This window comes from Nuphar pumila, chromosome 8 (assembly GCF_984573655.1).
Source record: "Nuphar pumila chromosome 8, dmNupPumi1.hap1.1, whole genome shotgun sequence".
Taxonomy (NCBI): domain Eukaryota; kingdom Viridiplantae; phylum Streptophyta; class Magnoliopsida; order Nymphaeales; family Nymphaeaceae; genus Nuphar; species Nuphar pumila.
Window position 1 is genome coordinate 104,091,441 of NC_143256.1, and position 22,096 is coordinate 104,113,536.

The 22,096-nt window shown below is 36.6% G+C and overlaps 1 protein-coding gene across 2 annotated transcripts; it reads left to right on the forward strand.

The window, feature by feature from the left end:
- Positions 1-1,241: 1,241 nt before the first annotated feature.
- Positions 1,242-20,409, forward strand: LOC149830103 (profilin). 2 transcript variants are annotated; one of them, XM_090016310.1, is made up of 3 exons: positions 1,242-1,494; positions 1,987-2,124; positions 5,575-5,985. In XM_090016310.1, the coding sequence occupies exons 1-3, from the start codon at positions 1,372-1,374 to the stop codon at positions 5,707-5,709; spliced, it is 396 nt and encodes a 131-aa protein (XP_089872436.1). In that variant the 5' UTR covers positions 1,242-1,371; the 3' UTR covers positions 5,710-5,985. The 2 variants fall into 2 exon arrangements, with proteins under 2 accessions (XP_089872436.1, XP_089872437.1); XM_090016311.1 differs by lacking the exon at positions 5,575-5,985 and adding an exon at positions 20,257-20,409 and having other exon boundaries at positions 1,253-1,494.
- Positions 20,410-22,096: the final 1,687 nt, after the last annotated feature.

A 22,096-nucleotide genomic window follows, 5' to 3' on the forward strand; every position in this document is an offset into this window, starting at 1 on the left:
TCAAGTCCTGACTAACTTTTAACTCGAATTAAATTTTAATGAAGTCCAACTTAAATCCAAATTAATTTTGATTAAAAATAAAAACCTAATTTAAAATAAATTCTCAGTTTGAGATTCGTTCCAAATCCAAGTTAACCACCTTAAGATCAAAGAATATTTTAGCATTAAATTCGCTATTATTCTTCATAAAAATATAAAAAATTTGGAGGGTTCAGATAATATTATCAATATCGGTTTTGGACTTTATTTAAAGAATCATTTGATTCAGACTCGAGTTAAATCGTACTAAATCGATCACTTTTACTTTTTAAATATAAAAGGTAATTAAACAATTAAAAATTATTAAAATATTTTTAAAAATATTAAAATGTTAAAATTCAGCTGAAGGTTGAATCAGCCCTTATGAAATCGGTTTTGGGACCAATTGGATAGGGATTGACCGGTCTCATTCGCATCTATGCCCATAATACTAATTGATACCAAAAATCAATGTTGTTAGTATTGGTATCAACCTCTAATCGTTTGGCCAATGATTTAGGTGAATAGTGAATTGTTCTGAATCAGTTAAAAATAATAAAAAATATTTCGTACCAATCAGAACATGACACATGTTAAAACATTAAAATAATATTAAAAAATAATTTTTGACATTTTTATATTTATTAAAAATACCCGATTCAGATTAGGGGTGGCAATCGTGTCGGGTTGGCGGGTCAACCCGACGGGTTGGCGGGTCAGCATACCTCAACCCGTTTATTAAACGGGTCGGCTGTAGCAAACACGAACTCGGCCTGTTTAATAAACGGGTAACCCGACACGACCCGCCAACCCATTTAATAAATGAGTTGGGTCGGGTAAACGGGTTCTCAGGTTGGCGGGTTGACCCACCCGCCTAACCCGTTTATTAAGGTTTTGCCACCCCTAATTCAGATCATTGTGGTGTAAGCAACGATACTGACAACATTACGAAAAAGAATCGAGGATAGTGGCAACAAGTTAGAGAGAATCTAGTGTCTTTGGACAGATAGAGAGAGAAGCTAATAGTGCAAGATGCCCGTAGTTGGAGGCCAGGACTTGGAGGGTCTGTTTTGATCATTAACCAAGGTTAACATTGATAACGTTCAGCCAGATGGGATTGACGTTAGTGGCAACTTGTTGGAGGGAATCATGTGAGGGTTTGATGGGTAGAGAGAGAAACTACTCGAGAGATATACAATCATGTAAGATGCTCAATCGAGGAGGCCCGCACTCGAGGGGCAATCATCCAATCCAATTAAATACCAAGCCCCTCTTCCCTTCTTCCCACCCTTGTATTACAGACCGAGTGATTCTAGAGAGAGACTATCTTGTCAGAGAGGAAGGGAGGCGACGATGTCGTGGCAAGCGTACGTCGACGACCATCTGATGTGCGACATCGACGGCAACCATCTCACGGCCGCCGCGATTATCGGCCACGATGGCAGTGTCTGGGCTCAGAGCGATACCTTCCCTCAGGTCTCTCTCTCTCTCTCTGGTTTCTTTGATTTTGCTTTTTATTTGTTGGGTACTTTTTGTTTTTGGAGAATATTTGAAGAGTTAGTCGGAGATGCTGGAATAGTGGTCTCTTGGTAATCGATTTTAACTATGAATTTCTGGTTCCGAACGATCGTTATTTGTTTTGTTGTTTACCAAACTGGTTTATATTAGTTGGTCTTAGCAAATCGATCACCTTCTCCTTTTCTATTAGTTTTCTGTTATTTTATTGTGATAATATAGATCGTTAAAAGAAAAAGTCCAAGTTCTAGATGATTTTGGGGATATGAAATTTGATGGGTTTTTGAATTTCTGTATGCTGTTGTATGAGTTTATGTATTTCTTCTCGAGTTTTTCTAGTATTATTATTATTTTTTATCTTGGTGGTATTTGGACCTGCTGATCGTTTTTTATCCAATAAGATCACAGAACGCATGTTTGATGACAGTTGTTGTTTTGGTGTTTGATGCGCAGTTCAAGCCTGAAGAGATTGCTGGCATCATGAAGGACTTTGAGGAGCCGGGATCGCTGGCGCCGACCGGATTGTACCTTGGGTCCACCAAGTATATGGTGATCCAAGGTGAGTCCGGGGCTGTCATCAGAGGGAAGAAGGTGATACCTCTTATTCGGATTTAATTTTATTTAGTTATTTATTCGATTATGCCTGATTAGCTTTCTTTTGATAGATGCTTTGTATAATATTTGACCTGTATATTTGATTTTTGATGTGAGAATTGTTTTGTTGGGATGTTATGCGTGGTTCACAAAATTATATTTCTTTGCACAATCCACAAGACTTTTGTGCATAAAACTTGGATCCCATATTTCTATTTCTATTTCTATTTGTTGACCTGGCAATTGCTATTGATTAGTACATTGCAGATTACTTGAATTTAGCAAAGGTTGGAACTCTAATTGCATGCATTCAAGCGTCTCAATGGGCTCTGTCAATCTGGAGTCTAAGTCTGACTCCATAGACTCCACATGAGCACAGCTTATAGCGAGCAATCTGATTTAGGAGGTTGAATCTTGAGTCACATGTGATCAAGCTACCTAATGGATTTGTCAATCTTGTGTCTCGGTCTGAGTTTCCCATATCTCAGAACAATCAAGGTTGCGTGGCCTTGAATGGCACAAGTACCAGTGCTCACTGAATCGATGATCTTGTCTCTTCCAAGTCTGTATGATTACCAAGATGACCAACCCAGGTTCTGCTTGGTTGATGAACCAATGCCATGGTTGTTGCTTTTTTAAAAGCAAGGAATGTCTTTATGGAGAAAAAGATGCTAAATTTATTTGGTTTTTCCAAAGACCATTTTGATTGAATCAGCATTAGATGCTTTCTTATTGTAACCTTGAACTGAAGAAAAAAGTGGTTAAATTTCGATACTAGAGGTTAGCTGAATTCTGTCACTTCAAATCAAAGAGTAAAAGCATTCATGCTGCACCAAGCAGATATGATACACACAGAAATTGGTCAACTCTTTCTACTTTTGATGAACTTGAGGCTTGTTCAGCAAGCAGTTAGGAGAAAGGAGAAAGTATGGAAACTCATGAATTTGATGGTTTTATAGCTTTAGAGATGGGCTTCATTTGAGGTTTGTGCTAAAAGTGTCCTTGTTTTATTACACAGTTTCTGTTTTCAAGAGTGCTTTTGTATGGTTAGAGATCATCGTTCTAGTGGTTGGATATGATGTGTCCATGACTCCATGCTTACATGTTTGGAATTTTAGTGACCCGAGGTTTGTCATCCTAATCTATTGGGGAATTTGGGCATCTAGCTATTAATGCACCACATCGGCAGCCTAGTGACTATTCTTACTGCAGTTAGGTTCCTCATTTTTGCAAGTATAGGGATGAAATGTTCCTCAGTCTAGGTTTTGGAAGGGCTAGTTACTGAGCTGGTGGTTGTTCATATGGCATATGATTGTTAATCCGTTCATCTTATCCTATCCGGTAGATGGTGAGTGCCTACCTAACCCCATCTTGAACATCGAGAGTGTACAAAACGAATTCTTCAAATGTAGCAAGTTTGTTTGAGCTACTAGCCAGTTTGTTGAGGTACTTGTCCAAATGTAGGTTCATAACTTCTCATGAATTTCCTGTGACTATCATTCACATATAGATGGCTCTGTCATAAGGGAGGATGCCAGTTTCTACGCTTTTGTTTAGAATTCCTGGGCTTTCTTTGAGCAAGTATTGGGGTCTGTTAGTATTTCATGAGGCAGGTAGAAAAATGCTCTACCGAATCCATATGAAACATCCTTTTGCTTTCTTATGCAGAGATTCTGATTCATAGGTGCATGCACACGGTACATAGTGCTGCTGTGCAAAAGCAAGGCTTTCATCTGGTGACAGCTTGCCTACCAGCTTTATTTATGTTGTGTGTAACGTGCTAGTGTACTTCACTATGTTTTGAAAAAGCAAAAGCAGGGTAAAGCATCTTTGGACAGCTCATATTGCTGGCCTAAGTTTCGAAAGGGATTTAAAACCTATATAGGGAGAGATACTATGAGCTGGTGAGCTTTTTGTGAGGCATAATTGCATATCCTCAGCAGAGTGGGGGATTTTGGTTTTACTTGCAGGACAAGAAAAATGAATTTCGCAATACCGGTGTGATACTTATCGTAATTTCGTAATATCAGACTTTCACAAGTTTTTCGTAATTTCATAATACCTCATGCGATACTCTTTTGGAATTTCGCCTGGTACGGACTTTCACAACACTTTAAGGATTTTCGCAACGTGCCTTGCAATACTCATCACGAGTTTCGCAAGTGTTTTGAAATTTCACAATCTTTTATGGAATTTCGCAACCTCATGCAATTTTTTTGACGAGTTTCGTGGGTCCATCAACTTTTAGCATTTGACCCACGAAAATTGAAAATTTGCAGCTGCTAGGGATAAAAGCATCCAAAAAAGTGAGAACCTGCAGGATTGTTCGTTTGGTGGAGTTGGTAAATTGTGGGGATTTTTTAAAACACATCATTTTTGCGTTACAGTATGATCATTTTCCGATTAAAGATTTGATACAAATTTAATAACAAATTTTATAGTCTTTCATTAAGCATAACAAGGTTCCCATGCACTTTTGAAAATTTTCTTAATGTCAGTGCCTTTTCAGATTATGCTGAAAACTTGGTCACAATTATGATTTTTGGATTCCCATGATTGTTCACTGTATGCAAATCTTTTTTCCATGCTAAGGGAAAATTTTAAAAGCAAACATGCTCTTCAAAAGTAGGATCTGTCACCAAAGGGTCTTCTTTAGGATCTGTATGACATAGCAGTGATGCAATCCAAATCGTTTGTGAACGTCTTGACAAGATATCGTGACACAACCAAGTGTATATGTCAAGGGGCCATCAGGAAATTAGAAAAAAGGTTGAGCCAACTTTGGAAAAACAATTACAATTTTTACAGATGTCTGCACACAATTACAACAACCTTCTTCAAACTGATGATGCTGTCTGTCTTCATGTTTCTCTATGAGAACACCTAAGACATGTAAAATAGGTATGGTTTGAAACTCTTATCCTCGTCTATCTATATACAATACAAACTTGGAGATTGTGGTTACCAGAACATTTTGATCTAAATTTATAGGACTTTTTTTTTCTCTCGGCGAGGAGATGGTTTTTTGTCAACTTGTGAATGGCAGCAAAGAAAAAAGAGAGAGAAAGCGAAACATTGGCTGAAAGTGAACATTTCACACAGCACATACTTCTGTGAACTTATTTTTGCTACAGGAACTCCCCTTATTTGAACCATTTCAAGTTGCTACTGTCACTTTATGAACTGTTGCAAAATGAATAATGAATAATGAATAATGAATAATGCCGAATTTGGATTTTTGTTGGTACTAGTCTACAGTACATGATAATTATTCTGCTCGTTTTCACATTTTATCTTGTTACTTCAACTCCAATTCTATATGTGCATTCTATTTTATTTGGACCAAAACATTTGGCATGGAGAAACAGCATCCTCTCTTTCCTTATTATGATTCAGAGCTTCTGCTGCCCCTTCGGGTATATCTCTCATAGCTCTCCTGATTTACAGGGGTCTAGTGGAGTTACTGTGAAGAAAACCAACCTAGCTTTGGTCATTGGAATCTATGATGAGCCATTGACTGCTGGCCAGTGCAACATGATCGTCGAAAGGCTCGGCGATTATCTCATTGATCAGGGCCTCTAGCTTCTTTACATCTGAGTGTGGATTTTCATTTATTTGGGGCTGTGATCTTTTCTATATAGGTTTGCATACGATGGAGTTGTTGCAATGAATAATTATAGTGGGTTTATGGGGTTGTCCTGGGACATGATTATATTTTCCTTTTCTTCCTTCTTTCTTTTAGTGTGGAGGGTGGTATGATCTATTTTGTTATTCCATACTTTCTGCAGTCTCAGTATCTTGTATGTGAACCAGATATTGGCTTATAAATGAGAGAAATATTATAGAAGTTTTTTAATATGCATGGCATCATGCTGCTGGAGTCTGCAGGCTTTGGCTTTTCTACTTGAATGTTCATATATTATACTTTTTCTGGGAAAATTTTATTTAGAGGCATAAGAACTAATCGTTCGCCCCTAATTCCAAAAAGGGGCCTTTCTGAATTGCCTGATATTGGCCTCTGCTTTTCTGGAATTTTCCAGAGACCTACTTTTACCAATCTTTTGCCTCTATAGAGAAGAGAGGAGAGGTAAGTACCTCTTGAACAGGTAAGGTTGACCTTAACTTGACTCTAGGCTAGACCATAGGCTCACCTTGTATATGGACCCTGGGTTCAGTTTGGGTAGGGATCCAAAGCTTGACATGGGCAAAGCTTTAAGTCAAGGACCGAGCTCACTAGTAAAAGCACTAAGAGACAAAGCTATAGTGAGCTAGGGACCTCAAGAGAGGAAGGAGAGAAAGAGAAAGCAAGGAGAGAGCAAGCTAGCTTGTGAGAGGTCACCAGATAGAGAGAATGGGAGAGGGTTGGGGGTTTATATGAGCCCCAACCTAACAAATATCAATAAAGGCTCATAAAAAGCATTCAGTAGGCCTAAACAGCTAACCAAGAAGCAGCACTGTCAAAAGATGAAAAGTATATAACCCTGGCCTAAAATGATCTTCATGAGGTCAAGATTATCTAGATTTTAGGTCATAGTCAACAATCAATTGAGAAGGACTGTTGATGGATTGTTTATGGTCCCATGAAAGGACATTGGTCAGGTTTGGTCAAAGTTCAAATAGTTTAATTGGGAATTAAGACTGGGTCAAAATTCATAAATAGGTTATTCAAATGATCGATAAAGTTTAATTTACAAGCCCAAGATTTAAGCCCCTTAAGGAGAGATACAGTAAGCTAGGGATCAAGAGAGAGAGAGAGAGGTCAGGATAAGAGAGGTGAGTGATGGTGAGAATGATAGAGTTGGACCAATAAAGACCCATAAAGGGCATTGAAGGGGCCCAAATGACCAACCATAATGGCTAGCCAAGGAGGGGCGCCGTCATGAAAAGTGTAACTCTACTCCAAAACGACCCTCCCAAGGTCAAAATTGTTAAGTCGTGGTCAATGGTCAATTGAGATGGGTGACTGATGGACTGTTTGACCATTTATGGTTCTGGATGTTGGAAAAGTTTGGTCAAAGTCCAAATAGTTTCAATGAGAATTAAGACCTAGTCAAAGTTCATAAATAGTTAGCCATGGTCAGTAAAGTTTAATTGACAAGCCCAATATCCAAGCTCATTGTGGGGCTCTCTCTTTAAGGAAACACTCTATTATCTAAAACCTAGTGGAGTTCTAACACCCTTCAACGGGGGACTAAATTTGTATAAATAAATGAACACCTGGAAAACCTATAGACAGTTTTGAGCCAAAACCCCAAAAGTTTATAATTCAAAACCCATGGAAGGTGTCCCTTACTACAAGGTTGGAGCTGAGTCTACTTGCACGATGTGCCAAAACGGTTTTACCAACTAGAGGCCTGTCAATCGGCCGTCCATGATGGGGGGTTTACCCTTGCCCTAGCTAAAAAAAAAGGAGAAAATTTCTTTTTACCCATTTAATTTACAAAATATCATGTTAATATGGAAATATCTCGTGGAAAACATTAAATTTCCTATATTTTCCCTATTTTTCAGTTTTCTATTTCTTTGCACTCGTGTTCACCCATGGTCAGCGTGCTTGGACTGATCCACGGATCTGCACAGTTTTCCAATCAACAGGAAGATCAGTGAGCTGGTTTAAGGATACGCTAATGCTCTCTTTGGGAACCAGTGCTAGATTCAGAGATGAGAACGGTGATGGGAGTGGAGTCGTAAACTACATCCTCGTGAGGATGTATCGAAATGGGGAGATAGGAGGCTATCTCCATTCCCCTTATCCACTTTCGTCCCCAAATCAGGGCTCCCAAACAGCAGTGGGGATTAGGGATTCATTGAATCTCTCTCTCTCTCTCTCTCTCTCTCTCTCTCTCTCTCTCTCAAATAGAGCCTAAATTCTCCAAGTACGTAGGTCACCCAAGTATCACTTAAGTCTCTTACTAGCAGGGTATGCATCCTTTTTTAGAAAACCAACTGCCTCTTTCAAACTCTTTTTTTGGATGATCATGCAATGTCGCATCACATGGTGACTTGCACAAATGCTCCTACCAAACTGCCTCTTTCCAACACCTGCACTCCCCATTTGATATAAAGCACTAAACAAGGCAGCAGAATAGAGTTTGAAAGTCCAAACGATAGTCATCATCATCTACGTTTGGTTAGCTGGGCCGCATGTGACTCCAAATGAAATTTCGTTTGGAGTCATATGAATCAGAATCACAAGCGGCCCCTTCTGATTCTAATTCGCACGTAAATGAGAAAAGGACTCATTTCTTATGTTTGTTTAGCCGATGTCAATGAGATTCATTCTCATTTGCATGAGTCCGAATATCATGAGACGTTACTGAAAGTGGCTTCCTTGCTTCTTACGATGCATATTCACAGCCTCTGGCTAAAGTTTAACGGTCTTTTGCCATTGGCGACAACCTCCATCCAGGCTTGGGACCATAATCACTAAGTTGGCAAAATAATAGAATGAAATGTACCCGTTGGACGCATTGGAAAGTGTGTGTGTGGTCATGATTTTTCAGGCTACCACGCATGATCCGCAACTAGAATTTGGTGGCATCTTCTAAGCTGTCATGCTTCGTTCTGATGTGTGAGTCACCATGATGGTGGACTCATGCCCACCGCTTTGACCTCATCAAGCTGCAATTTCAAGCTCACACATATATTCCCACGGACTGAATCTGGAGACTTGTTCACAACATCGAATGATGGGTTCTCAGATTGCTGTCCAGATCTGTGGAGATATCATGTCGCGGGAATTTGCAAGACAGTTTTCCTTGCCCACTTCAGGCTGCAGTTCCGGTGTCGACAGAGCTGATTTATTCTCAATCTAATCGTCATTAGTAGGTTTATGCTGGAACGTCTGCAGCTCATATGGCCTGGTTTGGATGTGCAGTGGGTTGGGGAATGCTGCATTGGCAAGGCTAGATCTTTACCGCAAAATGTCAGCTGATTCCGTGCTTGAATGGGGCTATTCGTATGACGGCTGGGCAGCGGTATTGAAGCTACAAATCCTCTGCAGCTAAGGGTTATGGTGGCTGCAACACTTTTTATTTTATGCAGCAATTTCTCTATTTTTCTGCAGCTTGTCATTGTATTCTGCACCTGCGGTTCTGGGGTTTTCTGCACCAGCTCTTCACTGTACTGTTATCTGCTGGCTATCACCGCTTTATACAACAGCGGATTTGATGGGGAAGGGTGTTTCTGTATTTCGATAATCTGTTTTTGTAGCAGCAAGTGATAGCTGATCATTTGTTGCTGATCTGATCTGTAATTAAAAAAAAAAAGAAATGTACCAGTTGGAATGAGTAGTGGACCCGAATTTGGAATCTATGGATCCTACTCCAAAAATGAAGAGGATCAAATGAAAGAGCCAAATAAGAAAGGTGATAATCTTGAAGATCATATAAAGAAGCAAGGCGATAATCATGGGATCTCTAACGATATTCTTGAAGATCAGATAAAAAAAGCAAGGTGGCAAAGGCGATAATCTTGTGACCTCTAAAGATTGACCAGCTGGTTAATTCAAGCAAGAAAATTCTCAGGTTATCATGTTACCAAATACAAGATTTGTTATTTTCTTCTAATCCTAGCTATGGTAATATTTTAAATAAGAAAACAATTGGTCTCACGTTGAGCGCAAGAGTGAGACCTTTCCTCGTGGGCTTAGGTATCTCTATATCGAACTTCATAGGATCATCTGTTGAGTCTGATCCTCTTGTTTTGTGTTATGGTATCACAACCATAACAGTTTGGTATCTATGGCCATCTCATATTGTCTGTTGCATCCGTCTCCTGGTGGATCTTTGTTCATTTGCTGACTTGCAGTATGGAAACATAAAGTTCAAGCGTCTTTTAGCTGTTTGGCTGCATCTCAGGTAACACAATAAAACGCTTTTGTCAGTCTTGTTTCTATCAAACTCGATAGAAACACTTAAATCCATTTAGTTATTCAGTGATAAGTTTCATAACGCTTTTGTCAGTCTTGTTTCTATCAAACTCGATAGAAACACTTAAATCCATTTAGTTATTCAGTGATAAGTTTCATAACGCTTTTGTCAGTCTTGTTTCTATCAAACTCAATAGAAAAACTTTATCTTCTTTGGAGGTCTCAAATAGAATTAGTTATGCTGAGTCAGTGATAAGTTTCGTAGTGTGGTGAGACTCAAAATAATGAGATGAAAACGTTGGAGGGAAAAGTTAATCATTTCATTAACAAACTTGTACTTATATGAAATATACAATGGCAATTACAATAAAAGGATAAAAACGATCCCTTGATTCTAGCTACTCATTCTACCTAAGATATTCTTGATCTTAGGTAAGTCCAGCTGTTGCCTCCCTTGATTTTAGCTAAATCCTAGCCAGCTCTTATCCTAATGAAACAACTTATCATTATAATTATCACCACACGTTACCATACAACACACGTTATCACATTTTCATATCTCACAGTATTCCCCCCAAGTTGGAGAATGGGGATCGATCATTCCCAACTTGACTTCAAGTAAATGAAATTGAGCATGCCCAAGAGCTTTTGTGAATAGATCTGCACACCCTAGATTTGAGGGAGCATACTTTGTTTGTAGAAAACCACTATGGATCTTATCTCGAATAACATCACAGTTTATTTCTGTGTTTTGTGTGCTCATGAAACACAATTGGTAGAGATGTAGATGGCAGCCTGGTTATTTCAAAATAATGTGAGAGGATGTAGCTGGTCAACTCCAAAATCTTGTAAGACATACACAGCATGCAGTAGCCGTCGAGCAGTATTCAACTTCAGTTGAAGATCTCAAAATTGTGGTATGTTTCTTTGTTTACAAGAAATTGGGCTAGTATCAAGTATGGTATAGTACCCTGAAATGGATCACCAAGTCATTGGGCATGCGGCCCAATCCAAGTCACAATATCTAGTGAGCTGCAGTGAACTGGTAGAAGATAATTATATGCCTTGACTGTGTGTGCCTTTGAGATACCTCAAAATTCTTAGTCGTATCTAAGGGAGGTTGTCGAGGCTGATGAACAAATTGTCTGAGAACATGAACCAGATAAACAATGTTTGGGTGAGTGATGGTGAGATAGATTAGTCGACCCACAAACCGCCTATATTGACTGGCATCATGAAGGAGTTTACCTTTAGAATTATCAAGTTTAAGATGTTTCAACATAGGAAAATCTGTGGGTCATGCTCCCAAATATCCAATATCATCGAGAATGTCCAATGTGTATTTCTTCTAAGACGAGAATATAATCTGTTTGGATTGGGCTACTTCTATCTTGAGAAAATATTTTAGCATACCAAGGTTTTTGATCCAAAACATAGAATTGAGGAGACTCTTTAGGGACTTTATGTGCTCTTCATCATTTCCTACTATGATGATGTCATCAACATAAACTAGCACAAAAGTACAAATCTTGCCAATGATTTTGCTAAAAATAGTATAATCAACATTGGATTGGATAAAGCCAAATTCTTTGAGAGCATGAGAAAGCTTGAGAAACCAATTCCTAGATGATTGCTTCAATCCATAGATCAATTTATTTAGGCAGCAAATCATACCATCCCTCTTATTAGAAAATCCAAGTGGCAACTGCATGTACACTTCTTCATTAAGCTCACCATGAAGAAATGCATTGTGAACATCAAATTGAAAAACATGTCAATTTTGGATGGCTGCCACTACTAATAAACATATAACGGTAACCAATTTGGTGATCGAAGGATAGGTTTTATTGGAAATGATTCCTTTAACTTGAGTATAGCCTTTAGAGCAGTCTACGACCGAGAGAATCTTCTAGTGATCTGGCATGAAATCGATTTCTACTCTTTAGAGATTCTAAACATACCACCTAGGACACGAGGTAGTTCAGGGCTCCTACGACCGGAGACTGGGGGCCAAAGAAGATGTTGCGCTCTCCAAAAATCAATCACGGTCAATTGGTTATGTGTACCACCACTCTCTCTAAAGTAGTGTTGGGTTTGAATAGGTTATGAGTGTTATTTAATTATTAAGTTTATCAATTAATTTCATGTGGTCACATTACACACACGGGCTCACAGGTCCAATCTCCACAACGGAGATCGCATAACACAAGGTTGTTCTAACCCATTAAAAAAACTCACAGTTCACACTCCATCACTGGGTGACCTTGAGCATGGCCTCCATAAGGCAAATATGTGATTATGTGCATGGATAATTTTTTATTTCCTTTGTGCACCAGAGGCACCCATAGGTTCCATCGAACTCGAGCTCACTTGTAAGCCACATACATGCTCATATCACATATTTTTATTACCCTATCATATGCCCACATACATACATAAAGGCTACACATACATGCAATCATGATCATGCTTCAACTAGCAAAATAATGTGTAACGAATTATTTTTTACTAATCATGCCTTATGATGCATAATGCGCATTAACATACTTGTCATATGAATGGTTATCAATCAAGAATAATGATCATGCATAATATTTGCATTGCATTCATCCTTATTCATGCATGATTCATGATAAAATCATATTAAAAACCATTGTTATCAAGGTTTTATTTTAAATTAAAATTTTCAGGAAAATATCGCATTTTCTGATCTAGCCCTGCATTTTTAATATTTTTATTAATTTTAGAGTTTTTGTAATTATAATTTAGTTAGATTATGCTGTAATTAACTTATTTTAATTAGTTTAAGAATTTTTCTTTTAAACCCCTTTTGAAAAATACATTTTCTAGAGAACTCTTTTAGAAATTATGAAAATATTTCAAACTCTTTTTGAAAACTTGTGTTTTGACTTAGAGTAGCATTATAAATAGTCCTTTTTCCAGCCATGAGAAGACATTTTTTTCTCTGTAGCATGTGCCCCTCTCTCTCTCTCTTCTTTACGTCCCCTTCTTCCCTTTTTCCCCATTTTTGATCGACTAGTTGCCTACCTTCTTCCTTTCTTGCTTCTTATGATTTTCACTCCTTCTAAACTCTGTCATTGCCGATTCCTCACATCTCCTATGCCGGAGAGAGAGCAAAAGTCTGTTTGGGTGCAACAAGGTAAAAACCACTCCTTCTCCCCCATCTCCATAGTTTAGGATCATATCATTGAATGCATCATAGATTAATATTTTTTTTATTTTCTTGCATCGTTAGTTCATGTAGAATAATCTGATTTGATAGTCTTTGTTTTCTGCATAGTAAGTAGAATAGATGCAGTATAAATAATTGTGTATGGTTTGTTTTAGCTTAATCTTTAGGTTTCATTAGAAGCAGCAATATCCCTTGTGATTTCGGCCTGAGAATGAATTTTGTATGGTTAACAGTGGTCACATAGGACTGTTCAGATCTATGCAATGCAGTTTGATCTTCTATAAATCTTTTTACGAAGACTATATGAATAATTCATCTTTGATCTGCAGCTTTATGCGTGTTTGGGCCTGATCGAAAATATGATGATCATAAAAGATCTGCGTGTTCAGCGTGGAACTTAAGATTGAAACCCATCACGCCATAAGTCGAGGTCGTATTCTGTGTAGCATTATAGTTTTAGCAACTTGCGTTGATTCAACCATTCAGGAAAAATAAAATTTTCTAACGCAATTAGTTGTTTCCAGCTGACCCCGATTACACGTAGTTGAAGTTGTCATCAATCATGCTATTCACTATGTTTAACGACAATCTGTTCATAGGTTAGAAGTTCAATGGTAATGCATAGGCAAGTTAGTTTATTTTAGGTCTTATTAAAAGTCAAAGTTAGATTGTAACTTAAGTGTTAATTCAATCATCACTGATTTAGCTTACAATAACTCTTTTCTTTATAGTTTTCATTTTTTTTATTTCATGCCAACTTTTATTCCCTATATGGTACAGAATGTTGGGCTGCCAAGAGACATCATTTTCAAAAAATGAGTGTAACTGAGATGCGTATGCTTTGATGGATGTGTGGAAAGACACTAAAAGCTAAGATTCAGAATGAGGAAATACGTAAGAAGGTAGGCATTGCATCCATTGAAAATAAGATGTGTGGGAATCGTTTACGATGGTTTGTGCATATTCGGCGAAGGCCTAATGATGCTTCGGTTAGAAGGATGGAGAAATGGGAAAATATATTAGCTAAAAGAGGTCAGGGTAGGCCTAAGAAGACTTGGATGGAGATGATAAGAAAGGATATGAATGCTTTGAAACTCATCGAGGACATGACATTAGATAGAAATGAGTGGAGGAGAAGGATTCATGTGGAGGACCCAAAATGATTTTCTTTTTGGTTCATATCGCCGACCCCAATTGTTTGGGATGAAGGCGTTGTTGTTGTTGTTGTTATATTAGCCGTATTAGCACCTTGCATAAATTTTGAAATATTTTTTATGGCGACAAATAGATCATAGTTCTTTGTTTTGTTTACCATTCAAATTTGCCATTAAGCCTTTCTTAAATGTTAGATTAGTTTTAATTATCATCGGCATTAATTAGATTTAGTTGATGAATAGTAGCTGACCCTTTCTTTTGATGTTCATCCATTTATTGAATAGTTAGAATAGCTAGTATGGTTGATTTTCTTATTTGTTAATGTGTTAGATGTTGTACAACCTCTTTGTTATTTGTTTGTTAGTTAGCATGGTAAGTTTAACTTTTAATTCGTGTTAGTCGTTTATAGCTTTTGTCTTCTAGTTAGTTAGTTATTTGCTTATTAGTTGTTAAGTAGTTTAATTCTTGAACTTGGTTAGTGTAGTTTTCTTATTCTTAGTTGCTAGTTGTTAATGTTAAATGAGTTAGCTAAATTCTAGATTCTTGTAATTTTGTTGAGTTGTTGATTTTTAGTTAGTTAGTTTGTTTTGCTATTTTGTCTTTTAGTGTTAGTTTGTTATTAGTTAGTTCATAGTTAGTTACATGTCATTAGTTTGTTTCATGTTTGTTTAATACTTGTTTTGTGATTTTTAGTTGAAACTAACATCGAATTTCTGTGAGTTTTTGTGTTTCATTTTGTGATTCTTGCAGGAAAGTATTTAGACGTGCGGCAAGCCCTCAAAAGTACTCCCAAAGAGCTCTCTGAGGTCCCTAAAAGGTCCCCTCAAAAGGCCCTTCAGGCCCTCAAAAAGCTCCTCAGGGAGCCCTTAAAAGAAAGAAAAAAGCATAACTAGGAACAAGGGACAAAAGACTCAAGCACTGAAGACTTTTCCTTCATTTTTAGATTATGATTTATTTTATTTTATTTATTCATTTAATTAGGTTTGTAATAAGGCCGATTAATTATTGTCTGAAGTCCTTCGCAGAGGGCTGCACTCACTCTCCTTAATTACTCAATTAATTGAATTTTCTTTTGACAATAAAACATAGTTTAATTGTGTGATTGAATACAAAGTATTTCTCGTTCCCTGAGATCGACCCAAACTCCACCACTCATGCAAGCCAGTTTTTATTATTTGGTGTTTGGCTTTCACTTGATTTTACTTAAAAATATTGTTTTAAAAATCGTTTTCATAAAACTCACACCAAATAACATGAAATATATTCATTTAACATGCATATAAGACCAAATTCCAATTTAAGCATCAATAAACATGATGCACAAAGTTGAACACAACTAGGCACCAGTACATGTCATACTGTGGAGTTTGGATCCCTTTTAACTCAATTTTGGAAAACCCACCCAACATCACAAGAATCGAATATCACTCATGATTTAACTAGGACTACCCTAACATCTCAGGAACACTGTCCAAGAAACAAAACCGCAAAAACAGTTGTAATAAAATCATGAAATTTCTGTGACTAAACCATGTTTAGGAAAAATATAAGACAAATCATGTCAATTGTATAAATTCATCCCAGATTGGAGAATTTTCTAAGATTTACAAAAATATCTTTTGACAAAACCCTTTTTACAGGATCTTATATGTGTTAACTTTTACCCAAAATTTTCATAATTTATCTTGGCCAATTTTAATTAGGGGTTTAGAACTTTAAAAATCTCTAGTCGGAAGAGTCTTGCTGATAGGACCGAAAACTTGTGTTATGTAACTAGGGACATTTTGGCCTCAAAATTGACTTAAATAGAACAAAAAATATTCTAAATTGAAGCCCCAGATGTATAGAATACTCTAATATTTTTATTTATTGACTTCATTTTCACACAGATATTGATTTGTTTCTGAAACTAGTTGGAACAAAAAATGAAGACAGAATATCCAAGATTTCAAACTCATGCAATATCCATTAAGAAAGAATAAAAATCATGTTATAATCTATTCAATAATGATTTTTATTGCTCTAAACATATTTATAGCATTATACAACATATCTTTAATCACATCTATGTTAAATTTTGTAAAACATTAACATTCATCATCCAAGAATCGCAATACCTGCATGGAATATCTCAAATAAAATTTTATCTATTCAAGAATCTTAACAAGCTTTAAACAACATAAAATCATAGTTTATTTAAGCAATATCATGCTGATTAATCACACTAAACATGAACTAAACTATCATACATGCTTAAATTAACTTTTCTTTATCATAAAACATCAAAACCCTAAAACGTTTTTGCCAAACACTTCTTCAAAAATGATTTTGTATACAAGAACATGGATTCAAGCATATATCAAATTTTCAAAACTTTTTGAACTTGTATTTTATCAATATAATCCAATATTAATAATTAATCACGCTGGAACAAATAAGATGTAACGATTAACTAGAAAATAAGCTCTCTCAAATTGTTTTTCATATTGAAAGCCTGAAAATAGTCTCATTTTGAGAATCATTTTTCTTTTTTATTCCATGGTGACATTCATCCATGAAAAATGTATTTTCTAAATTGAAAACCAATACTAGAAAGGTGTTTCTAGGTCTAATCTCTATTGATTTAGATTTGAAAACCATCCCTACGCATATCTCATGCATTTGGATAGATCTATATCTACGTGATTGATGTACTTATATTAATCGGGTTCTCAAATAAAGTGTGACCTTTGTCTCTCATCTTTAAACCTTGGTGTAGCTCTAATGGCTGCTGTAAAATCTCCAAAAAAGAAGCAAGAAAAAGATAGAACAAGAAAGAAGAAGAAGAAGAAGTGTAGAGAGATTGGGAGAGAGAGTCTTAAAAAGCCACCATAGGGAGGGCATCCCTTCCTATAGGTCTCTCTAAAGCCTGCATGAGATAGACATCTATCTCAACCAACCTCTAGGTGGGCCCCACTACATGGGACATCCCACTTAGAAGTCTCTCCTAAGAGACTCCTAACAAAAATCAACCTCTTCTTCTAGAAGACTATAAACTCCCTAAGGACTCTAAAGAGTCATTATGAAATAGAACTCTATCCTAACTAACATAGGGTCCACTAGGGGAGGGGGCATTCCGCCCTCTCTAGAACCCTCTATTATTAGGTTAATTAAATAAATTAATTAGTTAGATGTCCTCTAAAAAAGCAAAAGTGGGTTCCACCTAGGTGGTGCCCCACTTGGGTTCGGATCCAAGTGATCCTAGTCCACAAATCTTAATCTGTATCCAAAATTGAGTTGGATCTAAGAACTAAATAAGAACCCAAATCCAAAACTTAAATTAAAGATCCATATCCACACATGAAATCCAATTCAACATTGGATCTAAAACTTAGGTTTGGATCAAAACATGACTCATACACAATCCATAAAACTCTAAGTCATCCATGAACTCTTGTGGGTCACCATGGCAGCAACTAGAACCCCACTGGGTTGGTTGTGACCCTCTGTTCCTCACCTGGAACTTAGTTTGAGTCCAAAACACCGCTTGGTTAATTTAAAATAAATAAATTAAGAACCTTATTTAAGTTGAAAAACTCAAAATAAAGGCCGATCAATTTTAAAAATTACATTTTTTTTAACCAACCAAAATCCAAAATCCAAAATCGCTGAATCAAATCTCCAACGAGATCTATGGCTCATAACGAATGTAACTAGTCTTAATTCAACTTAGACTCTTGAATTTTGCCTGAATTTAACCTGAATTTCACTTGAATTTAAAAGTTAAACTACATCAAAATCGCTGGTGTTACATTGCGTGACCAGGTCCAGGCGCAGCTGGCATAGCAAGGTGTGCCACACCCTTGCTCGCGCTAGTGTAGCTTAATGTACCTGTAGGGTGCAACAGGCTGGGGGTTTGTCGTACGCCAGGTTATTGGCCAATGTAGGCATGCAGCTATAGGCCCCATCCCAGTAGGGCGCCCCACACCCTTCTTGGTATGGTCGGCTAGGGCTAGTTGTGGCCAATCACCAACAAGTGCTCCACTTGTTTGACTGGAGTAGTTAGTGAAAGTCACCTTGTTATTGGGACATCACAGGTTCAAATCCGATGGTATGGTTGTGTATCTGGTAGGGGTCTACCTAACCCTGACATAAAAGGAAAATAGTAGATCGACTAGGGTCTGTTGACCACCAGCCGACTGCCTCTTTTTGGTTGAGCAATAGGGCATTGCACCCTGCTGAACACAATAGACTCAGTCTGTTGCGTTGATGAGGGGGCAACAACTACTGCACCTTCATAGGTGCTAGTTTGTCTACCATGAACCCGATGACTAGCAAGGTGCACCATAGGTTGATAGTAGCAAGCCAACAATAGGTCTGCCACAGATCTGTCGCAGCCCAACTGCAGTCCAAAAAATATATATATATAAGAAGAAACTATATATATATATATATATATATATATATATATATATATATATATATACAAATACAAATGCTCATTTCATGTAGGCGAGGATTACATATTAGATCCTTAAGATTTGATTGTATTCATGTTCGAGTTGTTAACTTGGAAAAATATGGTAACTTTGGTTATTTCATGCTTCATGACCATGTTATGGGAAAATGTGTACATGAGTATATTTTGCATAAGTTACAATTTTTATCGCTTATGCATAAAAAGATTGAGGTATCTTTACTGAACTTCGCAAAATACGTGGGATGTTAATTGTATTTATATTTTGCATAAAAGTGTGGTATGTTTCGCATATGAATGCCAAGATCATGGTCCAGAATATGGAATGCATATTGTTAAATGCATGTATGGATAATTTGTATAGTTATAGAAATGTGCATGGTTCATGATTGTGCGAAAGCTCAACAATGAGCAAAACATATTCCGCAGAACCTCTGTAGTGCCACACGAACACTTGTGAATTTTTTTGTGTCATGCCAATAATGTGTTGTGATGGTGAGCTGTGTACACCTGTGTGTTTGCCTAAGGCTGGACATGTGGTTGAAAAAAAGATCAACGGGATACTCTATGCATGCCCAAGATAATAACATGAATAATTGCATGCACACAAACCTAAATTAATGCTTGGCTGGTTTAAATATACCAGGGCTTATCTCTGACACTCATTGGTTCGAATACACCACAAGCCTACTAAATGGGTGTTGTGAATGTACCAAATAAAATATGGATGTTTGACTTCTTACACTCTTGCCTTACAAGAAAGTATTTCAGTATACCCCAACAAGGTACTTAGGTTCTCGAAACACTAGTTTGCCCAAAAGAGGCAAGTATAGTTCACTTAAACAAACCAAGTTAAAAGAGAATTGGATACCCATCTAGTGTCGGGATACCTTAAAGAGGGTAGATGGTACCAACTTTGTTGGGCTATTATTATTGAAACTATGCTATGAGCAATAATGGCTTGATGGTCCTCTGCCCTGAAAGTTAGGGTACCCAGACTACCTAATTTTGTCCTAGGTGGTCCTATAACTTCTGTAGAAGTCAGATGCATCATGTTTATCTCAGCCTTTTAAGGGTTATCTCTCAGTCATTATACCGTCCTTTCAGAAATCGATTCAGATAGTCAACTGGGGTATTAATTTACCCAAGAATAATAGACCCTGGTTGATCTCATTTGTCTCAACATATTCGAATTGCGCGTACCCATAGGGGGTTAAATAAGTAAAACATAATTTTATTTATACAACTTTATTTTTTGCAATTAGATGTATGTACATGCTTGAATATAGTTTCAGTTATGATTATGCTAGATATTACTTGTTTGAAATTAAATATGTTACTTGGATTGCTAAACTCCAGTATGCTCATATATGTTGAAACTTTACCTGCATTCCTTGGAAAGAGATTCCCTATTGAGACTTGTGAAGTCTGACTCCCAATATTACCATTTTACAGGTCAGAATGATTAAGCGAGAGCTGTTGCTAGAGGCTTGGGTTGGAGTTGTGAAGATCACATCTTTCCTTATCGATCCAGGATTTATTTTGCTTGTTAAACATTTTCACTTAGTTTTATTTAAATGATGTAACAACTCGTTAAATTTCAGTTGAATAGTACTTGTATCATTACTTTTGTCAAACGTGAAATTATCTATAATTGCCCAAGATTTTTCCAACTACTTTGCTTATTTATGTTGTTTAAAAAAAAATTGCTTGAAAAATTGGATATATTTTGAGGAGTTATACATGGCATCTTGCCAATGTTATTGTTTCATAGCTTGGGAGAAAGATTTTAGTTCAGAAGAATGAATAATGGTAACTAGAAAGGCTTTATGGGATGGTGAGAATTTGGTATAGCTAAGGTATTGGATAAGTGGATATTGTGTACCCTTCATTATGTTCATCATCAATTTGGTTGCAAAAAACTATAATATTTGATATATGCTGGTGTAGTTTTTGGCCTATGAGATTGTCAAAGATTAGGCTCGACGATGGGATATTGAATGTCAGAATGAGTTTCAGTGATGGTATTGGGATCAACATTGGAGGTGACAATGGAGGGATCATCTTGTACTTCAAGAGATTGCTCTAATGATTTTTTTTAACATCACTAGGAACATCATCGTCTTGATAAAACTCAGGTATGAAGAGGGAAAGAACACTATCTCTATTATTATTTAGCATACATTTATTTTCTTGAAAAAGAAATGTCTTTATGAAATTTAATGTCTCAACTAGTAAATGTGTCATGGATATCGAAATCTTAAAAGTGATAACCAACTTTTCTGAAGGGATAACCAATAAGCACATTTTCTAGCTCGAGTATCAAATTTATGTCCATAATTGATATTATATGCATAACATAGACATCCAAAAAAATTTAAATGATTGTAGCGAGGAGTTTGACCAAAAGGAACTTCATAAGTTGTCTTCTCCGTTAAGGCTTTTGTAGGTAACCTATTGATGAGATATACCAAGGTTAAAATATAATATCTCCAAAATTTTAATGATAAATTTGCTTGAAATCGAAGAGCTCAAAAAAAATAAGGTCTTGATGTTTGCACTCAACAACCCCATTTTATTAAGGAGTTGAGACAACTATATTGGTGATAAATTCCTCTTTTGTTTAAGAAAATTTGTATTTCTTTAGAGAAAAACTCAACACTGTTATCACTTCTAATTTAGATCTTGTAGGTTTTCAATTGAGTATGTATCATAGCAAAAAAATTTATAAAATATGAAATGTCTCGGATTTATACCTCATCAGGTATACCCATGTTGATCAACTAAAATTGTCAACATTTTTGAAGATATAATGAACTCTTAATAAAGAGTAATTTGGATAGTTCTCGTTCCCTGTGGATTCGACTCGTACTTGCCACATTCATGGAAAGTCGGTTTTTATTACTTTTGGTTGAAGATTTTCCAAATGCTTTTATTGAAAATAATGTTTTAAAAATACCACTGCAAAAAGTGCAACCAAATTTTGGCATCGTTGTCGGGGAACGACGAATATATTCTGTTATTTCTTTGATTTCAGTTTATTAATCTGTGTTTAGCTAGTTAGTTGTTCTTATTTTTCTAGTTAGTAGGATTAACATAGTTAGTAAATATAGGATTCACTTACTGTTTTCCTAGGATTCACTGAACTTCATTCTTCAAGGAGCGATTAGACAGGTGGGTTTTAGAGAACATAGTTTGTGATTTCCTGCATTTCTTTATTTTGGTAATTTAGATTAGAGTTTGTTTTGTTTTGTTATTTACATAGCATAGTGGTTAATTCTGACATATTTAGCAT